Genomic DNA, 16,346 nt, shown 5'->3' with positions numbered 1-16,346 from the left:
TATAAGTCTTTATATATATGTTAATGGTATTAGTTTCTGGGCTTCTTATAATTTTATTCAACTGATATTGTTATACATGTATGTTAATTCTATTATGTGTATATCTTATATGTAATGCCATTTTATATTTCCATTTCATCTTACGTTATTTTACAATGTACTTATTTATATGTTGTAATAAAATCACTGTTTCTAAATGTGTTTTCTGATTGACAAGTTGAACAAAGAAATTGATTTTCTTTGACATAAAACTAAGCATAGAGTCACACAAGAAAGCCTTTGGAAACCCAATAGAGCAATCCCTCTGTCAGCGCTAAATATTTCAGTTTTTCAAGCTGCTTCATGACTAGAGTGATACCTAGTAATCTTCCAACGAGCTTTGGGGTATTGATTTGCCAGTCTAAAGTATCAGGTTACTGATTCACTTCTTATCAAGAATTAAATCAAAATAATTCTGTGCTCTGTATGATAGATATCATGAGAATCCTCCTGTATGATTTACATGCTGCAGTGTAGCAAGGCTGAATGTTGAAGAATCATGACTTTAGATAAGGTTGATATTATTACTACATAATTTTATTATATAGTAATTCTTAATTTGATTTACACAAAAAGCTGTTGCAGAGATTGCTAAAAAGTTTAGGGACACAGTGTGTTATAATGATTTGCATTTCTTTTTATTAATCCTGTTGAATTCTTGGGCCATATGGCTTTTATTGTCCAATAAAAGTCATGAATGGAAAGTACTGACTGGCTTACAAAATGTAGTGCTTTTTGCAAATCAGAATTGATAACCATTCAAAACTGATATTAGAAATAAAAATTTTGTATTGTTTCCTCTGCTCAAAATTAGATATGAGGTTATACTTAGGTATATTCTGTGTTTCATCTAAAAGTCAAACAGTATTTTTTACATATTTTAAATTTATTTTCAGAATTTGCCATCTGGTAAATGTCTTGAGTTAATTTCAGAGAGCTGTACGTAACTCAGATATTTCATACAGAAATAACGGTTCATATACCCCATGTTTGTGTGGGTATTTATGCAATAAGCTTGTTGTAGCTCAGATATTTAAAATAAATCCAGAGTTAATCTTTAATCTTTTCTTCTAAACCCTCCTCCTATTCCAAGGCCATGACATTTGTAGGGTCATAGAATTATTTTTAAACAATGAGCGCCTGTCTCTTGCTCATGCTATGTTTTCATAATGTGTCAGTGGGCACGGGAGCTCTTTGGAACATTGACTCCTGACTCCGCTCAGGGACCCTGGTGAAGGGAAAGTCCATCCCCAGGCTTCCAGGTTTGGCTAGCAAAGAAATATGGGTGTGACATGCATGCTTGTCCCCAGAGTAGCTCCCAATAATTATGTGTAGAATTCTGTGGAAATTGGCAAGCTGGTTTCAAAATTATATATGGAAAATAGAGAGAGTCAAGAATACCAACACAATAATGAAAAAGATTAAGGTTGTAGGACTTACTCTACTAGATGTGAGGATTTTGTTATAAAGCTGTAGTAATTAAGACAGGCTGTGTTGGCACAGGGATAGAAAAATAGACAAATGGGATTAAAAAGAGAGTCCAGGAACAGAACACACTGGGGAATAATGGGAAAACCACACTTTTTAGCCAATAGTTCCAGGTCATTTGGCTCACCATGAGGGAAAAAAGTAAACTGATTTCTACATTAGTTTCTGAGCTTCTTTTTCTTTTTTTTCAATGGAAATTGGTTTCATGCTTAGTGTGAAGTAGTGGTAAAGTTTAACTTATTGAGTTGTTCAGATCATTGATGGAAGGAACATGGATCATTGGTCAAGTTTAACAGAATGTTGTCAGAATTTCAGAAATATCTTTGGACATCCTTTCACACATGGTCCTTTCTCTTCTCATCAGAGAGTATCATCCTGAATTCCAGAGCTCTGGTTTTGTGTTTACTTGATTTTGTACCTTGTACAGATAGAATTATATAGTACAGAGTTCTTCTTAATATTGCTTCTTTCATTCAGTATTATATTTGTGAGATTTACTTATGTTACTGCAGTACCTGTGGTTCTCAAGGAGAGTAGAGTGGTGCTGCATCTCCCTAAAGGTGAAGACCCAATGAATGAATTATTTGGAATTATTCTGCATGGGAGAGTTATGTGCTCTCTCCCATTTATTTATGTAATAATTTCTTTATATCAGTATGGACTCATGGGTATTTCTTTTATACTTTGGGTTATAATCCAGTTCTACTTTATTTATTTGTTGCTCAAATATCTCCATTTTGGCCATTGGAAACTTTTTCAGTTGGCTCCTGTCTCCCTTTGACATACTACACCCATCATTGTGGTAGTGTTGTATTTGTTGTATTGTGCTTTGGGTAGATTCCAAGGATGAAATTAGCAAGGTAAGAGATCCCTTTTAAAGTTCCCAGTATGTATTATAAAGTGCAAAATTCTTCTGATGAACTTTGTTCTGATCTATGCTCTTTCCAGCCATGTCACCTAACTCTTACCAGAATTGAATAATATTTTTCCAACTTATTAAAAAATATATTTTCCAGGTGGGTAGATTACAATGGTTTCACATTTATTTGGTTTTCATTTCTTTAATTATTACAAGGCTGTGCAGTTTTCACATATTTATTATTATTTCCTTGGTGAATTTATATGTCTGGTGAAATATTGACATGGATAGAAAATAGCACATTAAAGTTACAGAATACCAACATTTTCATAATATAAGGAGATGCACAGCCTTTAATGATTAAGAAAATATAATATGCTTAATATTAAGAAATGATTTTTAATTTTTAATTTTATTGATTTGAGATAGAAGAAATGAGAGGGAGGGGAAAAAAAGAAAAATAGAGAGAGAAGGGAAGAGTGATAGAGACATCAATCTCTTGTTCCACTTACTTATGTTTTCAGTGGTTGATTCTTGTGTGGGCCCTGACCAGGGATTGAACACAAAACCTTGGTGTATCAGGATGACACTCTAATTAACTGAGCTACCCAGCCAGGGCTGGTTTTGAATTTATTAAGAATAATTTCCTTGCTTTGTAATACTTACAAATACTTGTCAGAGAGAACTGCTTAAAATATAAATATTTGAAACAAAGAAAATAAACATTGGGGGAGGATTGAAAGGAGTCCCTCGGCCTGGCCTGCAATGACGCCAGCGTCCTGTGCCCGGGCCTCTGACCAGAGACCCCTCCCTCTTTCTGCACGGCTGGGGCGTGGGACACTGGGCTCACAACCCGGCTGCTATGGGCACTGCCATCTTTGTGATGGAGTGATGGTTAATTTGCATATTACCCTTTTATTAGATAGGATGCTTTGCCTTGGCGGAGCACTTTGACATTTTCAGACCTCTGTGTTCACGACATTACTTGCTTTTTACCAACCACTGATCAATGTATGGACTGGTTTTATAACCCTGCTTGAGATGAGGGCCTGAGGCAAGGAGAGGCTCCTAATGTTTCTACGGCTGGACCTTACCGGGTCTCCCTGTTCCTGGCCTAATATGAGTATCTGTGAAGGTCCTTGGAAATATTCTTTTCGTCCAGTGGTAGGATCTGCTCTGTCTTCCCTCGTCTGTAATTCCAAGTTGACCCTGAGTCACTTGCTTCGTATTCAGGAAAGCTTCGAATTCAGCAATTATCTAGTAGTTTCCCACTGAGATACGACAGTATCTGTAATTGCAAAAGGACAATGTGACCGCTTTCATTTCTCTTTGTGCAAATCGTTAAAAAATCACTTGGTAAAATAATTGATCAGCTCCTGAGACTGCTTCTCCCAGAATGTACCTGGAAGGCTCTATGTATCATCAGAGTGTGGGCTCTTCTGTCCTGAAAAGACAGGACACATCCACTCACCGTGTTGCTTATTCCCAGGGCTCTTCCGTGAAAAGAGGGTTGGTGCTTTATCCACCCACCTGTTCATTCCACTAACGGTAACTGAGTGCCTGCTGGGAGCCAGGCTTTGTTCTCAGCTAATTCTGAGAAGTGTGGATGCTAAAGTCCAATGGAGGGGAGACACCTACGGGCCCAGAGGCTGGGAAATCAAGATAGAAGCCCACACAATGGATCCTCCTGCTGACTCAGCAGAAGGCTAGTTGAGGAGAGAAGCGAGATGTCACCTATCTCTGCCTATGTAATGTGACACTTAACTGCTCAACCCAACCAATCCTGCTTTATCTAAGTGTTCTGAGCACAGCATTTTGAGAAAAAAGAGCATTCTTCACATTAATAAATTTATGGTAATGTCCCAGAGCTGCGGGTTTACTCTGTCGTAAGGGAGTGTACATGGGAAACATGAACGAGTAAGGGGTAGGAACAAGAGGAAAGGAGAAGGGGAGAGGCGGCAAAGACATTTTTAGGTAACATGTATGTTGTCAGAGTGAACTTAAGGAGTGTCGTCTTGACAACATTTCTTAAAGAACTGTGGTAATTATCATCATGTGTCGGTAACCTTATACTTTATAATATAAAATTTCTATTGTTCTAGAGATCAAATGTTTTTATGATAGACTCCATGTCTAATTAAAATTGGGACTGGTGAGTGACTCATCAGCAATAGGAACACCTGTTGGTGTTCTGACACCGTGTTACATGGAGATTTAGAATCAATCATCTTTAGTGTCACGAGCACAGAATGAATTATAGAACTATAGAGTTCAAATAATTCATAATTCTTAACATCTACCTCCAAGTCAAGCTTAACTGACTACTGAGTGTTCACCAGAGGACGTCAGAGAAATGTCCTCCGAGTCTCTGTGGAGACAGGGACCATGCACGGTTTTTTTAATGTCTAGCTGCCACTTAATATACAGTGTTTATTTAACAATTTTTATTTAAATGTGTTTTTGTAATAGTGAATAGTTTTTAATGTTCAGAAATTCCCTGGCATTTAAAATTTGGGTTCTAGTAGTTGTTTAGACAAGTCATTTACATTTTCTAAGAGTCACTTTTGCGTTGATAAAAGAAAGGAGCCTTTGTCCGTAAAAGGAGCATAAGAATATTTATGGCACACAGATTTTATTTCTTATCTTCCCCAGAGGATATGTTTTTATTGACTTAAAGAGAGAGAGAGAGAGAGAGAGAGAGAGAGAGAGAGAGACATTGATGTGAGAAACACCAATTGGTTGCCTCCACTAAGCACTCCTATCAGAGAGTGAACCCACAACCTAGGCAGGCCAGGAATCAAACATGTAACCTTTTGGTGTACAGGATGGTGTTCCAACCAACGGAGCCACCAAACTAGGCTTATTTCATTTTTACATTTACATGTTCACTTATTAAAATTTTGTTTTGCATAAATAAGAGCTGTATAACAGGTTTATTGAGAGGCATACTTAAGAGACCAAATAAAATTTTCTTTAAAAATGCTCCAGCACCAGTTAGTTACCCAATATTACAATTGTCATGATTTTCATTGTTATTCTGTAGCCATAAAGGACATAGTAAGATCCAGGGTCAGATGGATTCTTTATTTTGTTTGCTCAAAGTGTGGCAATGTATATTGGCTAATTTTTTAAAAGGAAGAAAACAATTAGACACTTAATTAGCAAGTGTTATTTTTCAGCGCCCACTCTGTGCCAGGCAGTATCTTGGGTGCTGGGAAGATAGTTGTACAGAAAGTAGGCCCTCTTCGTGTGGAACGAGGTGTTTGACGATAATTGGCATTGGGAATGTGATTGTGGGAGAACGCAGGCTTCTGGGGGTGCATATGAAGGCCCCCAGTCAGGACCCGGCCAGTGGATTAAATCAGGAACGTTCTGACAGGGAAGCATCACAGGAGGAGACCTTCGGGATCAGGAGGGGTTGGCAGGCCAGAGAGCAGACTCCTGGGCTCAGGGCGAGGCCACGGCCTGGCCATCAGGTGGATGGGTGGCTGGCACCGGAGAGATGAGCAGGGGCTCGTCCCGCCCCGCAGAGCCATGGTGCCCGCAGTGCGTTCTGCCCTGAGCCCTGGCGGAGCCGGGGCAGGGACACAACCAGGCTGCTGTTTAGCACACGCTTTGCTGAGAGGAGCGATTCCACAGGGAGGCCTGAAGGGCCTGAGAGCCGGTGGCGGCCTGGACCCAGGAGGCAGTGGTGGAGGAGAGGGGGCAGATTGGAGTGACGCTGACTGCACTGGGGATGATTGCAGTGAGGAGTAGAGCTATGGGAAATGATAGAGAGTCAAACGGTACCCATGTTCCTGACCTCAGCAACTAGGTGGGTAGTGGTGCCACCTGCCCACACAGGCAAAGGAAGGTAGGCAGGGCCGGTCAGGGGTGGTGATGAGCTAAGTGTCCGCCTGCGGAGCTGTGCGTGTCTGGGGAAAACCTCCGTCGACAAGACCAAGTGGATAGATCGTGGGACGGTTGGGTCTGGAGCTGATGGAGAAGAGAGGTTTGGATGGCGTAAACCTCTCCATAAGGATGGCACCTGAAGGCAAGGAAGGAATGATGTCACCCGGGAAGATTGTCAGTGAGGAGAGACCCGGCATAGACAGGAGGCCTTGCACAGGACCCGGGTGACGACGACGTCAGAAGGAGCGGCCTGGGGAGAGAAGCGCAGGGAATGGGGGGCGGAGGCACGGCCGGAGCACAGCCAGCGGGGAGGAGAGCCTCTCAGACGGAGATGTCAGCCTGTGAGGGGCTGGGCAGTGGGGACATCCATCCATTGCCCAGCGAGGAAGCTGTGACCTTGCTCTGAACAGCAGAACCTGGAAAGCCCGGTTTGGGAAACCAGGAATAGAGAGAGAGGGCAAGTGTAGATGCCGCTCAGAAATCTGTGCTGAGAGCAGCAACAGGCAGAAGACAGAGCGCCAGAGGGGACTGCTCTCCCTCTTTTTTTTTTTTTTTTCTCTAAGATAAGAGGGCTTGGATGGGTTTATTTGCTGATGAGGAAAAGCTAGTTGAGACCAAGATGGTGAGCAAATGGGAGAAAGTGGCATATGGGGGGTGGGAGGTGGTCAGGGGAATAGAGCCAGGCAGGGAGGCCGCAGGGAGGAGTGGGGCACCGGGTGTGAAGGCCCGAGGGGGCATGTGGGCGGGAAAGGTCGGAGGAGGAGAAGTTGAGGGAGCTTCTGCCCATTGGCTTCTGTTCCTCTGCCGCCGAGGAACGGAGCGCCTGGCCTCACGCCCCAGGTCCTGCCTCCTGGTGGCCATCTCGGGGGTTCTGTGTGCTCGCTCACAGAATGAGGACGTTCATTCCCGTGTCCTTCCTGCCCTCCTGACCCACCGAGACTTCCAGCTGAGCCGGCCACCGCCCTGTGCTGAAGCCTGCCATCTCATCCTCAGAGCAGGGTCTCTTCCTTCTCGGATAAAAGATTTTCTGTTATTTCATTTCCATTTGTGCTGCCCACATGAGAGATTTGAAAGGTTGGCCTGAGTAGACATTGGGAGGCATTTGAGGACATGCATATTTCTTTTTTAAAAAATAATTTAAGTATAGTTACCATACAATATTGTATTAGTTTCGGGGGTACTGCATAATGGTTAGATAGATATATATATCTTATGATGAGATCATCCCAGCAAGTCTAGTGCCCATCTGACATCACACATAGTTGTTGCAATATTATTTGCTATATTCCTTTAATGCTCCCTTCCCAGAAGGTTAGCTCTGTTTACATTCCAGCCTTGGGCTAGTCTGTACCTCACAGGTGAGCTGTTAGTACACAGATGGCAGAAGCCTGGATGGATTCTCACTCCTCTCAGAAATCCCATTTCAGCCAGATGGTGCATTTCTCTGCGTGGTTCTGGGAAGAAAAGAAGTTAAGGAGTTGGGTGCAGGAAGAGCAGGAGCCATTTTTAAAAATTTACTTTTTAAAATATATTTTTATTGATTTCAGAGAGGAAGGGAGAGGAAGAGAGAGAGAGAAAAATCAACGATGAGAGAGAATCATGGATTGGTTGCCTCCTGCACACCCCCTGCTGAGGATCGAGCCGGCAACCTGGGCCTCCTCCCGGTTCATAGGCTGACACTCAACCACTGAGCCACACCAGCCGGGCAGGAGCCATTCTTCAGTGGCTGCCATTCGGGGCCTCAGGGCTTTCAGTGTCTAGGAGCCGGACCCACCTGCCTCCACCTCCTTTGCGCCCTCTGACCTGAGGCACCACGTGCAGGACTCTGGGCGTCTGGGGTCAGATGGAGGGACTTGTGGTTAAAACAGAGGCGGCTATGAAAATGGGACCTAAAATTCGTAGGAGCTGAAGTTTGGAAACCGATGCTGTAACGGGAAAGTGGAATCTCACTGAGCCTTGGGTGGAGGAAAAGGAAGCGATGGCCCTCCTGGGAGAAGCCCTGTGGTGGGTGCCGGCCGGTGCCGATGGCGGTGGCCGTGGAGCTGGGTCGTGGGCTCTGCCGGGGGCTTCCCGCCGAGCGCGTGCTCTGTGAGGCTGTGCTGTGCCTCTGTCTGCGGAGGGAGGGGTGTGAGTCAGAGAACTGCTCCGTCCCAGGTGCTGTCCTGTGGTGGAGGGACGGGTCCTGCTGGGAATCTCCGTGGACGTCTGCTGTCTGCCGCAGTGTGCGGAGCCTCTGGGAGCCGCTTGCCAGGCAGCCCGTGGCGTCCGTGCACCACAAGCAGTTCCCGCGGGGCCGGATGCTGTTCCCATGGCACCGGCTCCCGGTCCCTGGGGAGCCGTGGGGGCCCTCGGTGTGCAAGGCGGTCGTTCACCTGTCCTCTCTCTGAACACTCTCGGCGCATGTTGATGAGAGAAGTGGGAGCAGCCCTCGTTTCCGCTGAGTCGGAAGGGAAGGTGGGACCCTGTGCGGTCAGCAAAGCCCTGGAAGGTGTCCAGACCGCAGGGCCGCAGCGGCCCATCTGCCTGGCTCTGTATCAGATGCGGTTACTAAGGTCCCATCCTCCCCAAGGGGCTCCCGGACAGAACTCAGGGCCTGGGGCCTCAGGGAGCTGCTCCTGCTGACTCATTTGAATTGCTTATCCCGGCTATACGTTACAGGTTTTAGAAGAATCCTTGAAGTTAATTTACATCAACCGAGGAGGCTTAGCAGATCTTAGAAGAATGAGCCGGAATTGTCATAATGTGAAAATTACCGCCCTCCGCTGGCACATAACGGAGGACGGCTCCCCCTGTCAGAGGTGTCAGTGAGCACGCTCCCCGGGGAGACTGGCCTCTGGTGCGGGACTGCCGGGCCTCAGCCCCCTCCTCCGCCCCCGCGGTGCCGCTCTCGGTGTGGGTGCGGGGCTGGGCCAGTTAGCTAACCGCAGCGCCCTGGCTGCTTCCCTGGCGGATGGGAAGGATGTGTCTTGGGGTTTGGAAGACTAGTTAGTGAAATAACGCATGAAATAAAGTGCTTCGCACAGTGGTTGCGTGTGGCAATAGAGGGGAGATGTAATTAGCAGAATGTAAGATGGCCTGGTGGGCCTGGGAAGATGGCATAGATCATCCAGAAAGCTGCTTTTCTTTAGGACACGTGTGGGCTCAGACTGTGTGCGGGCCGTGTTGCTTTGTGACTCCCTTTGTGTCCCCCTTTGTGTCTGTGTCACAATGCGGTGTGGGGGAATGATCGCAGCACAAACCACCTTCAGTTCCCTTCCCGCCCTCACAGGCCGCAGCCCCCCGGCAGAGCTGCACCTGCCAAGTGAAGATTGTGGTAACCTGCTGAAACCGGTTTGGCTCAGCGGATAGAGCGTCGGCCTGCGGACTGAAAGGTCCCAGATTTGATTCCGGTCAAGGGCATGTACCTTGGTTGGGGGCACATCCCCAGTAGGGGGTGTGCAGGAGGCAGCTGATCAGTTTTTGACTCTATCCCTCTCTCTTCCTCTCTGTAAAAAATCAATATTATATTTGTTATATATATAATATAACAAAGGTTATCTCTCTCTCTCTCTCTCTCTCTCTCTCTATATATATATATATATATATATATATATATATATATATATATATTGAGATAACCTTTGTTGTCAGAGGCAAACAGGAGGTTGGACTGGCCTTTTTGAGGAGTCCAGTGTAGACTAAATATCGGGGCACACAGAGTTGATGGTAAGCAGTGCACAGTGCTGTTGGGGAAATAGAGTGAGCAGTCAGGGGAGCTCAGAAGGAAAAGCCTAGTGTAAGCAAGCAGGGCGAGTGCCGCACCCAGCATCCCAGTGTTTGCTGGTCACTGTGGTCCTGCCTGACTCCTCAGCAGGTCCTTACCCTCCTCGGCACTGCTTTCTCCCCGCCCACCACATAGCCACCCTCACCCTCACCCTCACCCTCACCCTCACCCCCCTCACCGCCCTCACCACCACCACCACCACCACCACCACAGTCACCCTCACCCTCACCCTCCTCACTGCCCTCACCACCACCACCACTACAGTCACCCTCACCCTCACCCTCACCCTCACCCCCCTCATTGCCCTCACCACCACCACCACCACCACAGTCACCCTCACCCTCACCCCCCTCATTGCCCTCACCACCACCACCACCACAGTCACCCTCACCCTCACCCTCACCCTCACCCTCACCCCCCTCACTGCCCTCACCACCACCACCACCACCACCACAGTCACCCTCACCCTCACCCTCACCCCCCTCATTGCCCTCACCACCACCACCACCACAGTCACCCTCACCCTCACCCTCACCCCCCTCACTGCCCTCACCACCACCACCACCACAGTCACCCTCACCCTCACCCTCACACTTACCCCTATCCTCACCCTCACCTCTCTCACTGCCCTCATCAGCACTGCTTTCACCCCCCCGCCCACTACCATAGCCACCCTCACCCTCACCCTCACCCCCCTCACTGCCCTCACCACCACCTGTCACTACCCCCACAGCCACCCTCACCCTCACCTTCCTCACTGCTCTCACCACCACCCCCACCACGCCCTTTTCTGAGCTCTGACTCCAGCCCCTCTTCTCTCTGCCTGACTCATTCTCTCACCTGCTCACTCCCTTCCCGTCTTGCCCTCCGCCAGCTCTGCCTGCAGACTGAGGAGAGGGTTTGTAAGTATACTTCAAGAGCTTTGCTTTTCTCTGACTTAAGAAAGGATGACTGACCTGTTACCGTTTGCTTTATAAATAACAAGAGACGTTCGTTAGTTTGACTCAGTGAATGTGAAGCAGGTGCTGTCCTCTCGCAGTGTGAGGCTCTGTAATTCACACGGTCTCTGCTGCTGCTCTGGAGAGAGGAGAGTTTCTGGAAGCCTCTTCCCTCCTCCATTCAGGCCTTCTCTTCCCGTTCGCCCTGTGGCCGCCCGTCCACCCCGGCACCGGTCCCCTGCTGTCTCAGGGCCCTGCCGGCTCCGTGGCTGAAAAGCGGTCTTCCCTGCGATCAGGCTGCTGGGGGCCAAGCCCGGTGCAAACTGTGAAGGAAGTTTTCCTCACTCACTTGCTCCCCCAAACCTGCTTTGGGAAAGGGACCGGATACACTTACGTAGGGCGGTGGCAATGCCAGGTTAGTGGTGGAGCAGATCAGAGAAATGGAACTTGTGTTTAAAGAAAGGCGATGGGGAGGGGAGGCAGGGTCGCCTCCTCTGAGTGCTCTCAAAGGCCACTGACGGTAATTTCTGTGCCTGCCATTCTCAGCCCTGCTTTCCCTCCCCTCCCCCACCTGCCCTTTTCGAGACCCAGCTCGGAGGCCATCTCTCCCAGGAGGCAATCCTGACGCCTGTGCTCCTGGCCACCTGGTGTCAGCAGCCCCGTCTTAGAGTGTGCCCCTTCTCCTGCTCCCCTCCCGGCACCCGGGCTGCCCGCCTCACCGCAGCAGCAAATGCCGCTCACAGCCCACAGCTCACAGCTCACAGCTCACAGCCCTGCTGTCTCCCAGCACCCGGCACCGTGGCACTCCGGAAACGCTTGGGGAGGAGAGTGAATCGTAGTTCTCTGCTATTTGAAGAGGGCCATGTTTTTTAAACATGGAGAACATGATAGCTTGTCTCCAAAATAGGCGAGAGGTGGTTCATTCTCTTCTCCTTGAGTTCCCTTGTTCCTGGATCCCAACCCTGGAGATCTACCAGTAGGTAGGATACCTTTTTAAAGGAATAAGACACTTTGGTGGTGATTGTTACGGGGAACAGATCGCTGTGTTTACCCTTGGCAGAAAAACCCCTTCACGGCAAATGCAGTTTGCTGCGATATCCTGTTCAGATCCAGAGGGCGGCGTACGGAGCCGCGCAGGAGGAGCAGGGCCGCGCGGGCAAAGGCTGGGCTCGTTATCTCTATTTGCTAACATTGGGCTTGTGGACATCAGGGTGGCTCATGGGCAGCTCTTCTCCGCTGGACAGACAGGAAGAAAGAACTGTAGATATTGCTGTTCCTTTTACATAATGTTACTTATTTATTTTATTTATCTTTGTGGTTGAAAGTATTACAGATGTGCCCTTTTATCCGCCATTGACCCCCTGCCACCTGTTCCCGCCCTCCCTTGCCCCCAGGCCTTCACCGCACTATTGTGTGTCCATGGGCCTTGCATATATGCATATAAGTTCTTTGATTGATCTTCCCCCTCTTCCCTCAGTGATTCATCAGTCTCTTCCATGTTTACACATCTTTGGATCTATTTTGTTCATCACTTTATTTTATTTTATTTTTTAGATTCCATATATACAATAAATGAGATCATATGATTCTTTTATTTCTCTGACTGGCTTACTTCACTTAGCATTATATTCTCCCTTCATGATTTCTCAAAGGGTGTGAGATTCTTCTTTTTCATAGTTGCATAGCATCCATTGTGTAAATATACTATGCTTTTTATCCACTCATCTACCGATTGGCACTTGGGTGTAAATTGTGCTGTTATGAAGATAGGGGTGTGTACATTCTTTCTAGATCTTAAGTGTAAATTGTGCTGTTATGAAGATAGGGGTGTGTACATTCTTTCTGGTTGGTCTTTTGGGTTTCTTAGGATATATGCCTACAAGTGGGATTACTGGATCAAATGACAGTTTCACTTGTAAATTTTTGAGGAAACTCCATACTGTCTTCTGTAATGGCTGCACTAGTCTGCATTCCCACCAGCAATGCACTAGGATTCCGTTTTTTCCACATCCTCACCAGCTGATTTGTGATGGTACCCATTCTGGCAGGTATGATGTAGTAACGCATTGTGGTTTTGATTTGCATCTTGCGGATCATTAATCATTTTGAGCACTTTCTCATATGTCTCTTGGCCTTCTGTATGTCCACTTTGGAGAAATGTCTGTTCAGGTCCTTTGCCCTTTTTTTAATTGGATTATTTGTCTTCCTTTTGTTAAGTTATATGAGTTCTTTATGTATTTTGGAAATTAATCCCTTATCAGATGTATCACTGGCAAATAATGTCTTCTTTATGATGATATCATTTTAATGATCAAAATTTTATCCTAGTTTCTTGATCTTTAACAAAGTTTATCTACTATAATTGTCTTTCTCCAAGAAAAATTTTATCCTAGTTTCTTGATCTTTAACAAAGTTTATCTACTATCTTATAAAAGAGTAATATGCAAATTGACTGTCACTCCAACACACAGATGACTGCCCCCATGTGGTCAAAGATGGTTGCCCCCATGTGGACATAAGATGGCTGCCACAAGATGGCTAGCAGGGAAGGGCAGTTGGGAGGGACCAGGTCTGCAAGGGAGGGCAGTTGGGGGCAATCATGCCTGCAGGAGAGGGCAGTTAGGGGTGACCAAGCTGGCAGGGGAGGGCAGTTAGGGGAAATCGGCCCGCAGGGGAGCAGTTAGGCATCAATCAGGCTGGCAGAGGAGAGGTTAGGGGGTGATCAGGCTGGCAGGCAGAAGTGGTTAGGGGCAATCAGGAAGGCAGGCAGGCGAGCAGTTGGGAGCCAGCAGTCCTGGATTGTAAGAGGGATATCTGATTGCCTGTTTAGGCCCCATCTGGTCAAGATTGCATTAATTTTGGAAATGATGATAAGATCGTGTTTGAACTTCTATTCCTACTTAACTGGCACAGCTGACTTTTGCCTGAGTCCTGCAGAGTACTTCAATATGTAAATTAATACAAATCAATCAAAATGACCAGGATATTTTTACTACATTTTTACTGTTCATTTTTTTAAAATTCTAAAATAAAGTGTTTTTTGGAAAGGAGTTTATTAAAAAGCTTCGTTTTCTGGAATGTTACACATCTGCAATAAATAATAAATACCATTGCAGCAGCTGGCTGCCTCCACTTGCATGCAAAATAAATGAATGCATTCGGTGACATACATCTGAAGAGCTGTATGACAATTATAGTAGATAAACTTTGTTAAAGATCAAGAAACTAGGACCACCCAATGCCGTGTCATCTGAAGAACTGATGACACGGCATTGGTTCTTGTAATTTTCACAGAAATCAGGAACAACTTTTCAGATGATGGAAATTTTACCCTCTGCTGGTAACCCGGAAACACAGCTTGTAACACGGGGCTCTTGCTGAGTCCAGCGTGGTTAGAGGCATTCCAGGACTCGGAATTCCCCGGAGCTTCAGTCTCCACAGCTTGTCCTGGGAGAGTTCGCTAAGTGAAGTAAGCCAGCCAGAGGCAGACGGATACTGCATGATCCCGCTTGTATGTGGAATTAATGAACAAAATAAATTGCCGAACATCAACAGAAATAAAGCAAGTGGTGTGGTCCTGGCCTTGAACCCTGAGGAGGGAAGAGGCTGAGTGTTAATGGCAACAGATCAAGAGAAAGGCATCCTCTGGGACTCGGACCCTGCACAGGTTTCCCCTGAGATTAGTGGGTCCCTGGACTTGCTGTGGAGAAGATGCTGTCTTTATGAGTCAAATGTTTAGTCCTGGAAGAAGAGATCAAAGTTCAGATGCTGAGAGAGAGGTGGGGATGGCAAGTGCAGGCTCCCATGTGCAATGACATTTGCCTTAAGCAGGTGGCATTAAAGCGGCCTTGGCCTGGCAGCCACGTGGGGGTGTGGCTCGGTAAAGGGAAGGGTAGTGGCCTGGGAGGAGCGGAGGGCTCGGTGGAGACAGCAGCATGCTCACTAAGGGAGGGATGAGGTACCCCCGGAGAGGAAGGCGCTGAGGAAGAGCGGCCCCTCTTCCCGGGGCTGACTGTGGGCATTGGTTTTCCTCTGACGGGAAGGGAACTGATGACACGGCATTGGGTGGTCCCGTAAAAGACGGTCCGTGCAGCCCTGGCCGGGCCCGGTGGCTCACGCACCAAAAAGATCGCAGGTTCGATCCCTGGTCATGGTACATACGGGAAGACAGCCAATCGATGTTTCTCTCCCTCATCGATATTTCTCTCCCTCTATCCCTTCCCCCACTCCTTCCCTCCCACCCCCCACTCTCGCCTAAGAATCTGTAAAAACATGTCCTAGGGTGAGGATCTTTTAAAAACTAAAGGGGGGGGTGGGGGAGGGGGAGAGATAGAGAAAGATGGCCAGTGTATTTCAGTTGCTCTGTTATGTGCGGGAGGTCCTGAGGGTGTTCAGTCCTTTGCAGTGTGAGAAGGCACAGGCTGGGCACGCAGGCAGGACCATCAGAGAGCTTAGCTAGCCGTGATGTGCACCATGGAGAGCTGTTGGTTATCTTCAGGCTGAAAGGGCTGGGGGGGTGAGGCCAGCGTTGTTAAGGAGGAGCAGCTTCCTCTGCACCTCTCACTCCATACTGGGAAGTGATCCCCTCCCCTGACCCCGGAGAGGCAGGAGTCCAGTGTCTGCCTCACTGATTCTGGCCTTTGTCTGAAGCAGGTGAGCCAGGCCGCACAGAGGTGGGACTAATACACTGGCTCTCATTGCTGCGCCCCGCATGGCCCTCCCTTTTCTCATAACGCCTCCTTTTGGCTCTCCCTTTGCACCCTGATGGCCTTGTGCCCCCTGCCGGGCCCTCGGGGGTCAAGAAGCAGACAATCGCATGCACGCTAAGATGCAAGGGCTGGCCAGGTTTCAATGTTTCCCTTCTGTGGTGTCTGCATTTCTTACAGGGGCGAAGACATCCTAAGCCAGAGGAGTGACTCTCTAGTGGTGGAATTTCAGTCGTCAACCAGCCGATGCAGGAGGTATTATTTGGGGCATGGGGGCCTTCTCGGGACCCCAGATCACCCTCCATGACCACCTGCCTGCTTCATGTCATCTTCGGCCATGTCGTACATCATACCCGTGTTCAGTTGGCAGGACCTGGCTGAGGACAGCAAGCATATGTGTGGGGCTCTGTGTGCATGAGGTCTGAGGCACTGGCCAGGGGGGAAGGTGGTGTCTGCGATGCAAGCTTTTGTGTCTTACTGCAAATGCTGGGCTAGGTCCAGTGAGACTGACGTTCTCTTGGTAAAAGCCCACACCGTGTCCATCCGTAGCGTGAGTCACGTGACCTTAGAGAAATCCCCGTTTGAAATCCTGGAACGTCCGTGAAAGCCGGGGTTCCACGTGTGCCTATCCACAGCGGGCCTGACTGATGCCCTCTCCTTCG

At 47.6% G+C, this 16,346-nt stretch overlaps 1 protein-coding gene across 5 annotated transcripts in view; it reads left to right on the top strand.

Annotated features, from left to right (window-relative positions):
* The window catches only part of AFF3 (ALF transcription elongation factor 3), a 464,310-nt gene that overhangs the window by 76,543 nt on the left and 371,421 nt on the right, over window positions 1-16,346 (top strand). For 3 of the 5 annotated variants that reach the window (XM_084900320.1, XM_084900323.1, XM_084900322.1), the window contains exon 3: window positions 15,865-15,939. The exons of the other annotated variants lie outside the window; for them this stretch is intronic. In XM_084900320.1, coding sequence (XP_084756446.1) covers window positions 15,865-15,939 — 75 coding nt within the window. The remainder of the gene's footprint in view (window positions 1-15,864; window positions 15,940-16,346) is intronic. 5 annotated transcript variants of the gene reach the window in all.

This window comes from Pipistrellus hanaki, assembly GCF_964339955.1.
Source record: "Pipistrellus hanaki genome assembly, chromosome: 12".
Classification (NCBI taxonomy): Eukaryota; Metazoa; Chordata; class Mammalia; order Chiroptera; family Vespertilionidae; genus Pipistrellus; species Pipistrellus hanaki.
Note: the sequence above shows the minus strand (reverse complement) of the source record. Positions and strands in the feature narration are given on the sequence as shown.